This window comes from Dermochelys coriacea, chromosome 6 (assembly GCF_009764565.3).
Source record: "Dermochelys coriacea isolate rDerCor1 chromosome 6, rDerCor1.pri.v4, whole genome shotgun sequence".
Taxonomy (NCBI): Eukaryota; Metazoa; Chordata; order Testudines; family Dermochelyidae; genus Dermochelys; species Dermochelys coriacea.
In genome coordinates, this window is record NC_050073.1 from 119,863,335 (window position 1) to 119,876,604 (window position 13,270).

Genomic DNA, 13,270 nt, shown 5'->3' on the forward strand with positions numbered 1-13,270 from the left:
CCCCGCGCGCGCGCACACACACCCCTTTTGTTGTTATTATTAAAGCAGCAGCATTTCTACTATTTTGACATTTCAGGAATTTCAGTCCAAGTTTCCTTTCAGAACAACCCATTCACAGTTCCATGATTTCATGCTGAACATGTGTTTCAGTGGGAGTTTGAGCTTCCCATGCTTTCAGGAATATGAATTTCCCACTAAATTGGGGGGCATGATTTTTATCGAGGTTTTTTAAAATAATCCAGTCGTTCCTATTCATTAGGCAATAAGCTTATTCTGCCTGACACCAAAGAGAAAGACCACTGACCACTGAAAGCAGTTCAGACGTAAGGGATAGAGTCTGGCTTTTGACAGTTCACCACAAGGATAATGATTCTAACAATTATGCAAACAAAAACAAATCAGCATGCCCACAAACTAAGAAAAATAAAAGTAATTTAAGACGACAGGTAGAAGCAAAGGTGAAAGTATATGAAAGCTCATTCAGAACAGATTATTTAAATTGCAGTAAAAGTTAAATGCTTCAATTGGCATTAAAAAAACCAGCTGCAGATTTGTTTCTAGCTTAATGCATTGTTTCTACCAGTTAACATTACAACCTTGGCAGTCTTGTTCACTTTGTCCTGCAGCAATTTTTCAGTTGATGCCAATGCTTCCATTGCTTTCCAGTTTTTCTCCCGAAGGTCCTAATCATTTTTAGAAAGAACGATTTCAGTTCATCCAATATTCAAACTGTTTCTGCTTTTACTTCAGAGGTATATTTTGCATTACACTCAGTAATTTGCATTTAAATGCTGGTTACTGCAAGATGATTTTGCTGAATAAGATGACGTACACTAGCAAAAACAAGTGTGATGTTTAAGAGTTTGAATGAAGAAAGAAAAACACCAATTTCCCACACATACACCCACCCATGTATTCAGAATTGCCCCAGCTGTTGTTGTACTACAAGCATATTAGTACTGGGCTAACAATCCTGCACTTTGACTGCACTTGTGAGAAGAAAGAGGAAAGTACTCAGAAGTGAGGAACAACAGACACCAAACCACAGATTACAAAACAGAGTTTAGGCATGTGGAACTGCATAATCTAGAATGACTCTAAATACACATGGAAGTGTAAGTTTAAGTCCCAATCCTGCAATAGGATCCCCGCTGGTAGATCCTTGCACCCGAGCATGGGATCAGGGCCTTGATTTGCATTATTATACAAAACTCATCCTCAATATATGGGATTAAAGAGACCCTAGCTTCATTTTTAAGCCACCCCTTTTAATTTGGGAGTTTTGCCAGAGTGAAGAGCACATTGCCAATCTGACCGTAAACGACACAGTAATTTGCTGTTCTACTTCTTTCTTAGCAAGGTCGTCACACATGTTCTCCGCAAGACAGATCATATTTCACAGTTTGGAGTCTGAGGTAACTAGTTAACTCGGTTTGAAGATAAAATATTGCACCTCCATTATCTGGAAAGGGTTGCTGGCTTGGGAAGAAAGACTGCTGCTCCTTGGGAACTTGCCTTTTCCAGCCTTCAAAACTAACAGCAAGTCCTTAAACTACTGATTAGACTGCTGCATTTTTAGTTACTAAACAAAAAGCTTGAAAACCAAAACATATATTCAACATTTCTGCATCACTACTTCTTTCGCCTGAATATCCCAACGGCAATGTAGTTACAGAAGAGCAAGCACATCCCAGGTACATTGTGGAGTGGAGTGAACCTAAAGGTGTGGTCTCCCATTAGCCTTAACTGGAATTGCGTGTGCAGTGAAGGGGGCACATACATCTGGCATTCCACAGAATATGAGTCAGGTATACAAGAGATGAGATCAATTTACTTTCCCATGCTGACTATTCTTTGAGAACACGTGGTCGTTGGTCAACTCCCCATCATTTCTGGTTTTGCTTTGAACCTATGTTGTTGCTCACCATAGACAAGCTAGCAAGTACTCTTAGCATTTTCTTGTATTACAGGCATCCCCTCTGCATCAGGCAGACAGAATTTTCTTGACTCGTGTGCATTAGAGATTCTTACATGCTGTTTTGCTTTATAAATAGGTTTGATCTGTTGGATTTGTCAATGTTTATATATTCATTTTCTCCTATTAAGACACCCATAACATCCTTCTCCCATTCCAGCATGGACTCCAGACTCCTGTTCTCCACCCCAGTACAGACTATGCATGTTGTGGAAGCAGTGCGGTAGGTTAATGCTTGAGAAGAGATGAGTGCAAGCATCACTTTGTTTCACCCATCAGCTGATAACCAGAGCACTGCCATAGCTGCAGTAGAAGGAACACTTGCTGCCCATCACCTTTCACTGTAAGAACTGGGATTAGACATTTTTAGAAGTGGGGGAAGTCAGATTTGAGTCATGAAGGTATTATTTTTCTGTGCTGTCCAACACACAAATCAGATAAAGGCAACCGTCTTCCCCTCATGCCCCAATTTTCCCCAGTGAGAGTCTAAGTTTGACATTGCAGTTAACCATGTGGAATTTAAGTTTATGAGAATGCCATTAGATTTTGTTCTCCAGCAATTTCACCTTCCCCCGTGGTTAAGAGAATGTACAAAGATTTAATAGCAAAACTCAAGTGTTTGGCAAACTAAGGGATTCTTTGGATAGCTGTTCCCAAGGGAGAAACGAAGTGAGCACACACCCTGGGCTATAGAATAGGGGTTGTTCTCATGGCAGCAGAATATTGGGTACTGTTTAGTTTTGTGCACACAGAAATACCCTTCCAGTTTTTGAAAAATTTACTTACATTGTTCTTTTTCCTGTGTTGCTCAACAGCATTTTTCAGAGAGCCTAGCTCATTTCGGAGACTGGTGATTTCCGTCTCTTTCCCTGCAATACTGAATTAGCAGAACAGTCAGTCACATATCTTCACATGCAAGATACTCAGAGTGAAATATTGACATTTTCTCCTTCTCCCACTTGGCTTATAGCAAAGGCAGATTAATGCAGCCTGCATGCAAAACAGGGCAATTTTGGAGAGATCCACCCATCTTGCACAGAGTCACAATCATGCACTACTCATTGAACAAGAACACGATTTCAAACACCTAGTCCTCATCTGAAAGATCTTGCATAATTGTGCAGTTACATCTTTGAATCACTGAATCATAGAATATCAGGGTCGGAAGGGACCTCAGGAGGTCATCTAGTCCAACCCCCTGCTCAAAGCAGGACCAATCCCCAAGAAAATCATCTCAGCCAGGGCTTTGTCAAGCCTGACCTTAAAAACCTCTAAGGTAGGAGATTCCACCACCTCCCTAGGTAACGCATTCCAGTGCTTCACCACCCTCCTAGTGAAAAAGTTTTTCCTCATATCCAACCTAAACCTCCCTCACTGAACTTGAGACTATTACTCCTTGTTCTGTCATCTGCCACCACTGAGAACAGTCTAGATCCATCCTCTTTGGAACCCCCTTTCAGGTATCATAGAATATCAGGGTTGGAAGGGACCCCAGAAGGTCATCTAGTCCAACCCCCAAAGTTGGGGTAGTTGAAAGCAGCTATCAAATCCCCCCTCATTCTTCTCTTCCACAGACTAAACAATCCCAGTTCCCTCAGCCTCTCCTCATAAGTCATGTGTTCCAGTCCCCTAATCATTTTTGTTGCCCTCCGCTGGACGTTTTCCAATTTTTTCACATCCTTCTTGTAGTGTGGGGCCCAAAACTGGACAGTACTCCAGATGAGGCCTCACCAACGTCGAATAGAGGGGAACGATCATGTCCCTCGATCTGCTGGCAGTGCCCCTACTTATACATCCCAAAATGCCACTGGGCTTCTTGGCAACAAGGGCACACTGTTGACTCATATCCAGCTTCTCGTCCACTGTAACCCCTAAATCCTTTTCTGCAGAACTGCTACCTAGCCATTCGGTCCCTAGTCTGTAGTGGTGCATAGGATTCTTCCATCCTAAGTGCAGGACTCTGCACTTGTCCTTGTTGAACTTCTTCAGATTTCTTTTGGCCCAGTCCTCTAATTTGTCTAGGGCCCTCTGTATTCTATCCCTACCCTCCAGTGTATCTACCTCTCCTCCCAGTTCAGTGTCATCTGCAAGCTTGCTGAGGGTTCAATCCACGCCATCCTCCAGATCATTAATGAAGATATTGAACAAAACCAGCCCCAGGACCGATCCTTGGGGCACTCCACTTGATACCGGCTGCCAACTAGACATGGAGCCATTGATAACTACCCATTGAGCCAGACAATCTAGCCAGCTTTCTACTCCTTCTTACTCCTCCTCTTGCTCCCAATGCTTTTGCTTTACTTCTCATTTTAGTTTCTTCCCCCCTTCCCTCCCAAGCCTTAAATCAGACTGCCCCTCTCTTTGGCCCAGCACCCCTCTCTCATTGCCTGCCAGACTCCTTTCTTCAAATCACTCCTCAAAACCCATTTCTTCCAGAAACCATTTCAACAGTTCACCCTTAGTTATCTACTTCCTCCCCTTCCGCAAGGGATGTTTTACTTCCTGTCTATTTTAGATTGCAGGCTCTCTGGAGTAGGGTGCATGTCTGCCTGGGTCCATAGAACCCAGTGTGAGATATTCAGCAGTATTTAAGTGATTGTAAACCAAGCAGAGAAAAAAAATGACATTTTAATGCACGAGAACGAAAGCAAGAGACCATTACACACACTGTAAGCAAGCACTGCATAACCTTTAACACAATTCTTTCGGGATGCTTCACTTCTAGCTTGTAATACCCTGTCATTCCTGAGCTTTTTCTCAAGATGATATTTAGGCCATCCAGGCAATTTCATGACATGCACAAGAATTCACTGGGAAGCAAAGATCTAAAAATTCACTTTGCTTGGAACCTTAAATGAATTTTCATCTCAGCCACTAAAAGGGAAAGGCTAGCCCATTAACCTTGAGCGTATTTAAATTTAAACACTAAGAAATGGCTTGCTTCCACTGTGCCCTCAACATAGAATACGAGATTCAGGGTTTAGCAGAACACCTGAGGTAGCGATTGCGATTCAGAGTTACATCTGCGAAGCTCCAATTTACCAGACACCTAACTTATTACGGTCATTTCTCACTTGCATGCCTGAGGCTTTTCAAAACCATTTGGTTTGTATTAGGTACAAGTTTTCAGTGCAATAATGGAATCACATGTATTAAAAAACAACTAACAGCAATACTTACACTTGCAGCAGCTCATCACTTCGGACAGCCAGAGACGCCTACAAACAGATCAGAAATGCATTAAAACAGATAAACAGTAGCTGGGAATGCTGTTGAGGAGGTGCCTTGCTTTGCTCACCAGCACTCCCTACCAGATCAAGCAGCAACATTAGCAGTCTTTTTTGGCCAGAATGTTGATGATTGCGACACGTGGCCTGAAGGGTAGGGAATACGAAGCAGGGGAGCAACGTGGCAGGGTAATCAAGACTGCAGCGTGGATGCAGTCCCACAAAATAAGGGGGAGAGTAGGTACAGAAGGACCAGATATCCAGCAAGTGGAAAACAGTTACAAGTTCCCCTAGCATGTCTTAATTGTTCCAGGATTGGTGCAGCTGATAAAGAATGGGGATTAGCATACTGTGCATACTCTCAGCAATGCACCCCATCAGTGTCAGTTATCAAAGTCAAAGTGGGAGCCGTACCTGCTTACAGGTCTCTTGCTTTAATTCTTGGATTTTCACTTTAAACAATTCATTTTCTTCTTGTGCCTCCTGTATAAATAAATAAGCTATGACATTATCTTCACACCCATGCACTCCTCTTTACCACCCAGGACACTAGTACATAGGGTGCTTATTGCCCATTAACATCTCACCTGTAACTGGTTTCCTTTGTTTGTAATTTCTCTCCCCTTTTCTTCTAATACAGCCTCCATCTTCTTCACCTGTTCTTCCTTCTCTTTCAATCTGCGACATTCATTCAGGAAATGAAAAAGTGCTTTGATTAAAAAAATAAGTATCACTCTGGATAAGAGTTTGATGCTCTAGAGTGGGCTGGCTTCACAACAGTCAAGAAATTAAGCCTGTACATTTACAGCATATACATGACATAAGGTGCTGCCAAGCAAGGTCAATCTGCAGGGACCACCACAGCATGAAGTAGTCTTCACATACAAGCAATCTATGACTTTTGTGCCAAGAAAGCCAAAAATAGCACCAGCTGTGATACTGCAGATACCTGCCAACTGAGAACAGGCCTGAAGCCATTGAGTCATTTCACGTCACTAAACAGCAAATTCATTTAGTCACTATCAACCTACATAACATTCAAACCAGAAACAGGCGAAAGGTTACAAATCCCCCTCCAGCTAGCTCCCTAGAAGAATTGAACCTGGCTTCTGTGATTTCAACCTGGAATCCCAGATTTGGACGGACATAGCTAGAGTGTCACCTGAGGCACATGGCCAGGGACAACGTTTCAAGATTGGAGAAGGCGATTCCATCTCTCTTTTATTGGGTGTGGGACATTACCAAGCGTTGTGGTGGATTCCCCATCACCGTCAATACGGGCCTGCGTTATAGGCGGGCAGACTAGACGTTCACAGTGGTCCCTTCTGGTTTTCTAATCTATGAATTGTCTCTCTGAGAAGCACACTAAGCTATCTAAATCTAAAGGCGTTTAAAGCAACTCTCTTATGAAATACCATATACACGCGTCCATGATCTATTTTCGTGTTGGAGAATGTTGTCAAGCTAACGGTTAGCATGAAACCAAGACGACAATGGAAAATGTAACAATGTTTCTTTACGAATCAAGTGGTAGAGTGCTTCAGGAGTCTTGTGGAGGTAAATTAGCCATCTGTATCTCTTGCTGTTTAGTTGGTTGCTGCCTGAGTGGGTACTTCTACGCAGGCCCGTAGCAGCAAGCGGATCTCAGAACCCAAAGTCCAATTTCAAAGTGCCATGGACACAGCTATTTTAGCATAGCAGTGCAAGTCCAAGCCTGTCAATCTGCACTTGAAGGCTCGATGACATGGGCGTGTAGACGTACCCTTCGATGCTGTATAGACCCTGGCCACTTCGTCAAACATATGCTTAATGTCAAAGTAGGTGGGGAGAGAACAGAATACCAGGAGTGCTGAACACATAAGAGCAACTAGGCATGTGTTAAGATTCTAGTTAAATGAAAGAAGCCTCTATGACCACTTATTTTGCTCTGTGCATGTGCACTAGTATTTAGTGAAGCTGGCGCTCTTCCATCAGCACTAAAGCTTATTACAGCAAAGCATATAAAAATTCCCAGAATGAAGTCGCACACATTTCAATTTAAGGTAAATCACAGCACAGAGACCAGAAAGCGCAGAAGAGGACACTTGAGAAGCTGCTAGGCATACTTACAAGCTCTCCAGATCCTGGACTTGTGACACAGCAGATACCTATCAAATAGAAACATTCAGACCCATACTGACAGCACAGTAAACACCTTCAGTTTAACAATGAACATTTACATCGGTCAGAATAATGATACCTAGCTTTTATATAGCACTTTTCATCAGTAGATCTCAAAGCGCTTCACAAAGGGAACTACAGAAAATGAAGTGTCACTTTTCTAGAAAAGACTAAACGTTTTTAGGTCAATTGAGTTTAAACATTTATACTGCTCCAAAACAGCATAACACCAAATTTTAAACCAAAAAAAAAAAAACCCACAAAAAAACCCACACCCCCCACAAAACTGATGCTAACTGGCACAGATCAAACAACCAGCCTCTACTACCTCCACCCACCAGTGGGATAAATTACTCCCTGGCTATAGGACTGACTTAAGAGAGAGAATGTGTGTTTGGCACCACTTCTTGCCCTCACAAAAATGAGCCAGCTTTCAGCACTGCAGAATTAAGTGATGCAGCAGCAACCCACCCTGAAATCATGCTGCCTGCCAGTCCTTTGGTACCCCATGCAGGGACCAAAGAGCAAAACACAACTTCTGTGATAAATCAAAGGGGAGAGGCACTCAAATTCCAGGCCAGGGCTTTAAGCGCACCCAGGAGATAGACACAAGACAGAGCATACACGTCACGCTCACATCAGTCCGAGACACTGAAAGACAGGCAGTTTGCACTAGCTACAATTACCATGTGGTCTGCACACAGAGCTCTAAGAAGTGCACACCACTTCAATTCAAGCCTCAAGATGCCAAAAAGCAGATAAATGTGATAAAGTTCACAAACTTCAAAAGCTTCAGATTACTGCTACCACCACTCTTGGTAAGAAACCCCCTCAATTTTTGCAACTGTAGCCTTGTCAATCAACTCAAGCTAAACCATGACAAGCCATTGAAAACCGAAATAAGCATGTCCACACAGCCTTTTGCGCCGGTTTAACCAAGGGCTTGTCTACATATGGAATTATTCCAGAATAGATATTGCACTTTAAATTCACACTCTACCTTAATACAAGTTAACTTTCAAAGTGTATACAAGTCCTAAATAGGTTTAAAATTACTAAGTTAAACCAGGGCCTGCCCTTTCAAATGGGCCATAGGTAGAAACAAAAAGCATTTGTCCAATTCAGAAGTGTGAAGGAGTGTACTACCCCTTTAAGGGCCAGACTGGGGTGTAAACAAGGAGGCTCTGCCCCACTCTAGGGCTTGCAATTTAACAGGAATAGGAAGCTGAACTAGAGAGAGAGGGAAGTGTATTAGAACTAGAAGCCATGCAGGCTGCAGCAGGTGAGGGTGGTTTTCCTGAGGTCCTAGGAGACTAACTTAACTAGAGGCTTTGTTCTGTAGACTAAGTTTGGAGCTCTGACCCAGGTGAGGGGAGGAACCTACAAACTGTTTACTGTACTTGCTCCGGTTCTGTAACCTTAGTAAAAGGAGAAATGCTATTTTGTTAATGTGTGTTGGCTTCTCCTTGCCCTGCAAAAGTGACAATGTTATTGCCCCAATCAAGGGAAGTTAAGGCAGGGCGCACCCACAATGGCTTACCAAGGGCACACTGGGATGGCCCATGCCTTTACAAAAGGCCCAAAAACGTTGACAGACCATTCTGTTCTGGAATCCATACCTGCTGTAGCTGTTCCAAGTTCTGTTGCTCAAGCTCCTGAACTTTACTGGTTAAGTGGGTAATTGTATCTTGTTGACTCTTTGGATAGAAAAAGATTTTAAGTGTCTGTGTAAATTCTGTATTCATAGTTATTGCATCAAACATTTTGCTGGACAATAAAAAAAGTTTACCTGCAACCATTCTCTTTTCTTAGCAATATCTTTCTCCTTCTCTTCCAATAAGGCCTCCATAGTTTTCGTCTGTTCTTCTTTCCCCTTCAACCTGTACCATGCACAAAAAAGTGTTTTATCCATTTGAAAAAAAAAAAAAAAAACCATCCGAACTTAGCGGCGAGTGCATAACAAACAAGAGCAGGCTGCAGTCAAAGGCTCCACTGCAGTTTATGCCAGCTGAAGAGGAGTAGAACACTTCCATTTCACTCTACTTTTGCAGGGAGCTTGAAAGGTGCACTTGATCAATGCTACAGCTCATTAAATCAAAGTGGACAGAAATTCTGCACCGATATACATTGTAGGGATTCCTTGTCTCAAGGTATTTCCCCTCGCTACATGAAAGGGGCTGAATTGATAGTTATGGAGATTTAAGTCATTTTTCTACATAAGTACAGAAAGGATACCAGTGTAAATGTCCCACATTGCCCTGCCAGCATTTCTCAACTCTAATTTGGATGTAGAATCTGTCAAGTAGTTAGGTCTCTATGCCCACTCAACACCTGACAACCTGCTCGGCGATGTTGGCAAATAGCCCAGCTATGGCAATGGCATTCGTAACAAGGATGCTTGTCCACTAATACCACTTGCTCATTTCACACAGAATGGATATCGGAGAAGTTGAAATGTTCTTAAAACAAAATTTGAAGACGGGTGCCATAGAACAGATTAGATGCATCTGTTAGCAACAGTACTTACAGGTTCTGAAGGTCCTTGACTTGTGAAGTGATCGATACCTAAAAACAACATTCGGTACTTAAATCACTCCTACAAGATTGGGCTATCCACACCAAAGTCCAGTATATACAGGTAAGTAAACAGACAACTATTAAAATTAGTTTAGGGAGGAAGAATGGGAAAACAAGGCCATTAGAGTTTGTTAAAAGGGCCACTGCCTAGTAGTTTAAGTCTAGAAGGCAGGTATGTAGGGAATAGTTACAAAACTGATCATCATTTACACACTTTTCATAATGATTTAGCACATCCCGGGCAGTGTCAGAAATAGAAGCACTCCAGCACTGGGCCAGTGTATGAGAACCAGAGGTATAAACTGACCCCAAAGACATCTGTTTTGTTTCACTACCCACCCTGAGTGAAGTTCAAAACAGATGATCTTCTTTTATTAATTTAGATCTGAACACAAGAGATTTTTAAATAGGATTTCCAGATTGCCAGTGCCCCTTTAAGTCTCTGTTCAAAGGAGGATGCCAAATAGAGTGTTTAATTTTTGTGGGTGGATGAAAGGGAGACAAAAGCTTACCTGGAATATTTTTTTGTTTGATTTCTAGATCAAACAGAAGACTACCAGTCTATGGGCCACACTCCTAGCAAGAGACCTGGCAGGAATCACAATAGCTCAAAGCCCATTAACTCCAGTAGGTAGTACCCTCCTCCAGTGCTGCATTAGTACTTGAATTATTTCCAAGGCCTTGTCTACAGCAGAGAAATGCATCATGCAAAGTAATGTTTGTTCCACTATAAAAACCTCATGCCCATACCCACAGGCACGTCAAATCGTTTACGGGGAACTAGTTAATGTTTAGAGCAGACTATGCATCAGCGCTAGGCAGCATTGGGTCCTCAGACATTTTGGTGCCAATGTAGACTGACGAGCCAAAAGGGTTCAACTAGTGTTCTGTTGAAACTAGTGCTCCATAGTGCACTGGTGGTTTCACAAAGTCTCCCACAACGCACTGCACGAGCACAGCTCTCACCTCCCGGAGCAGCACTTCAAGGAGGGGGTGTCCTATATAGCACTCATGAGACTGCAGTTGCACATTGTGTTCAATTCTGGGCACACTACCAGAGAATTAAGGGAAAAAAGCAGAGCAATCAAGACCAGGAGGGAATGCTTCAGGAGAAAAGATTAGACAGAAAAATCATGTACAACCTTGACGAACACCTTCTAAATTAGGGGTTCTCAAATGGGGTCGTGACCCCTTAGGTTATTACATGAGGGTCATGAGCTGTCAGCCTCCACCACCAGCATTTATAATAGTGTAACTTAAAAAATAAGAACATAAGAATGGCCATACTGGGTCAGACCAAATGCCCATCTAGCCCAGTATCCTGTCTTCCAACAACGGCCAGTGCCAGGTGCCCCAGAGAGAATGAACAGAACAGGTGATCATCAAGTGATCCATCCCGTTGTTCATTCCCAGCTTCTGGCAAACAGAGGCTAGGGACACCATTCTTGCCCATCCTGGCTAATTGATGGACCTATCCTCCATGAATTTATCTAGTTCTTTTTTTAACCCTGTTATGGTCTTGGCCTTCACAACATCCTCTGGCAAGGAGTTCCACAGGTTAACTGCGCATTGTGTAAAGAAACACTTCCTCTTATTTGTTTTAAATCTGCTGCCTATTAATTTCATTTGGTGACCCCTACTTCTTGTGTTATGAGAAGTAGTAAACAACACTTCCTTATCTACTTTCTCTACGCCAGTCATGATTTTAGACCTCAATCAGATCTCCCCTTAGCCGTTTCTTTTCCAAGCTGAAAAGTTCGAGTCTGATTAATCTCTCCTCATACGGAAGCCGTTCCACACCCCTAATAATTTTAGTTGCCCTTTTCCAATTCCAATGCATCTCTTTTGAGATGGAGCAACCACATCTGCACACAGTATTCAAGATGTGGGCGCACCATGGATTTATATAGAGGCAACATGATATTTTCTGTCCTATTTTCTATCCCTTTATTATTCCCAAAATTCTGTTTGCTTTTTTGACTGCCGCTGCACATTGAGTGGATGTTTTCAGAATACTATCCACAATGACTCCAAGATCTCTTTCTTGAGTGGTAACAGCTAATTTAGACCCCATCATTTTATATGTATAGTTGGAATTATGCTTTCCAATGTGCATTACTTTGCATTTATCAATATAGGTTTTTAATTTATAAGGGGGGTTGCACTCAGAGGCTTGCTGTGTGAAAGGGGTCACCAATACAAACATCTGAGAACCACTGCTCTAAATATTTGAAAGGGATGAGCACCAACAAGAGAGAATAGTATGGGTACTGCATCGAGGTGTAACTAGGAACAACGGGGTGAAATCAAGAAAAATAAAGTATAGGCAAAATATCAAACAACATCCTGACAGCAAGATGGAGAAGACTGCCTGAACAACGGTATCCTAAAAAGAGACAGTAGTCCCATTGTTTGGGACACTAGATAAACTAGGACATCCGACATGTTTTTACCTCTTTGCTCCTGGTAGACGGAGTGAAAACTCACTCTGCAAAGACTTATTTTTCAACTACTGGCTAAGGGAAGAGAATGGCTGGCATGTTTACCTGGAGAACAGAAATGCCAAGAGCACAGACCCTCTGGCTTTAGAGGGGATGGATAGAATCTGACAGGAGGAAAACTTGAGCAAGAACCGTTTTGACCCAGTAGCTTTGAGCTGGTAGAGCAGCTGACGCAGGACAGTAAGAGAAAGCTCCTTCGCTGTTTGTAGTCAAAGGGAACAGAACACTGGAGGCACTAGAGGGTGCCAGGGCTCTACTGAACTAAGGTGCGTAACTGCTGGAACTAACTGCGCAGAGCTTTGAGCTATAGGAGTTCTCACCAAATCTCTCACTAGCAAGCACAGGACTCTGAGTATCTGTTATGGGGTCGCTGAGGAAGATGTCTATTAGAATGTATCTTTATAGTTTTGTACCCTATAACCAAGACCTTCATTTTGGTTTGCAGAGATTTTAGCAAAAAAATTCCCAGGTTTTACAAAAAGCTATTTTTTACTGATTTTCATCTGAATTTTGGACCACTAAGGAACATGAAGAGACTGATGTTAAGAAAATCCAATACACTACATTAGGTAGACGTGTTTATGCTAAAAATAAGTTAGTCTAAGTGTTAATGCGAGACTGTCTGTTAAAGTAAGGCTGTGTCAGATACACACACGTGTGCATACATGTACATCAGTGCTCAAATCCTAAATAAAGTGCCAGAACTCCCTAGACCCGACTCCCTGCTCTGGAAGGAAAGGCATAGTCTCGGGTAACCTGGGTGGACCCGAGGGGAATCCCAGAGACCCGTTTCCCTGCTCCAGAAGGAGAGATTGGGGCTTGGTAACCTG

The 13,270-nt window shown here is 42.6% G+C and overlaps 1 protein-coding gene across 12 annotated transcripts in view; it reads right to left on the reverse strand.

Annotated features, from left to right (window-relative positions):
• KTN1 (kinectin 1) overlaps nt 1-13,270 on the reverse strand; it is a 123,142-nt gene that overhangs the window by 20,279 nt on the left and 89,593 nt on the right. For 7 of the 12 annotated variants that reach the window (XM_043517660.1, XM_043517651.1, XM_043517655.1 and 4 more), the window contains 9 exons: nt 9,890-9,927; nt 9,152-9,242; nt 8,982-9,059; nt 7,312-7,349; nt 5,790-5,880; nt 5,617-5,685; nt 5,156-5,193; nt 2,762-2,852; nt 597-683 (listed from right to left, as the gene is read on the reverse strand). In XM_043517660.1, the coding sequence (XP_043373595.1) occupies nt 597-683; nt 2,762-2,852; nt 5,156-5,193; nt 5,617-5,685; nt 5,790-5,880; nt 7,312-7,349; nt 8,982-9,059; nt 9,152-9,242; nt 9,890-9,927 (621 nt within the window). The remainder of the gene's footprint in view (nt 1-596; nt 684-2,761; nt 2,853-5,155; nt 5,194-5,616; nt 5,686-5,789; nt 5,881-7,311; nt 7,350-8,981; nt 9,060-9,151; nt 9,243-9,889; nt 9,928-13,270) is intronic. The other 5 variants (XM_043517657.1, XM_043517659.1, XM_038405342.2 and 2 more) reach the window with 1 other exon arrangement.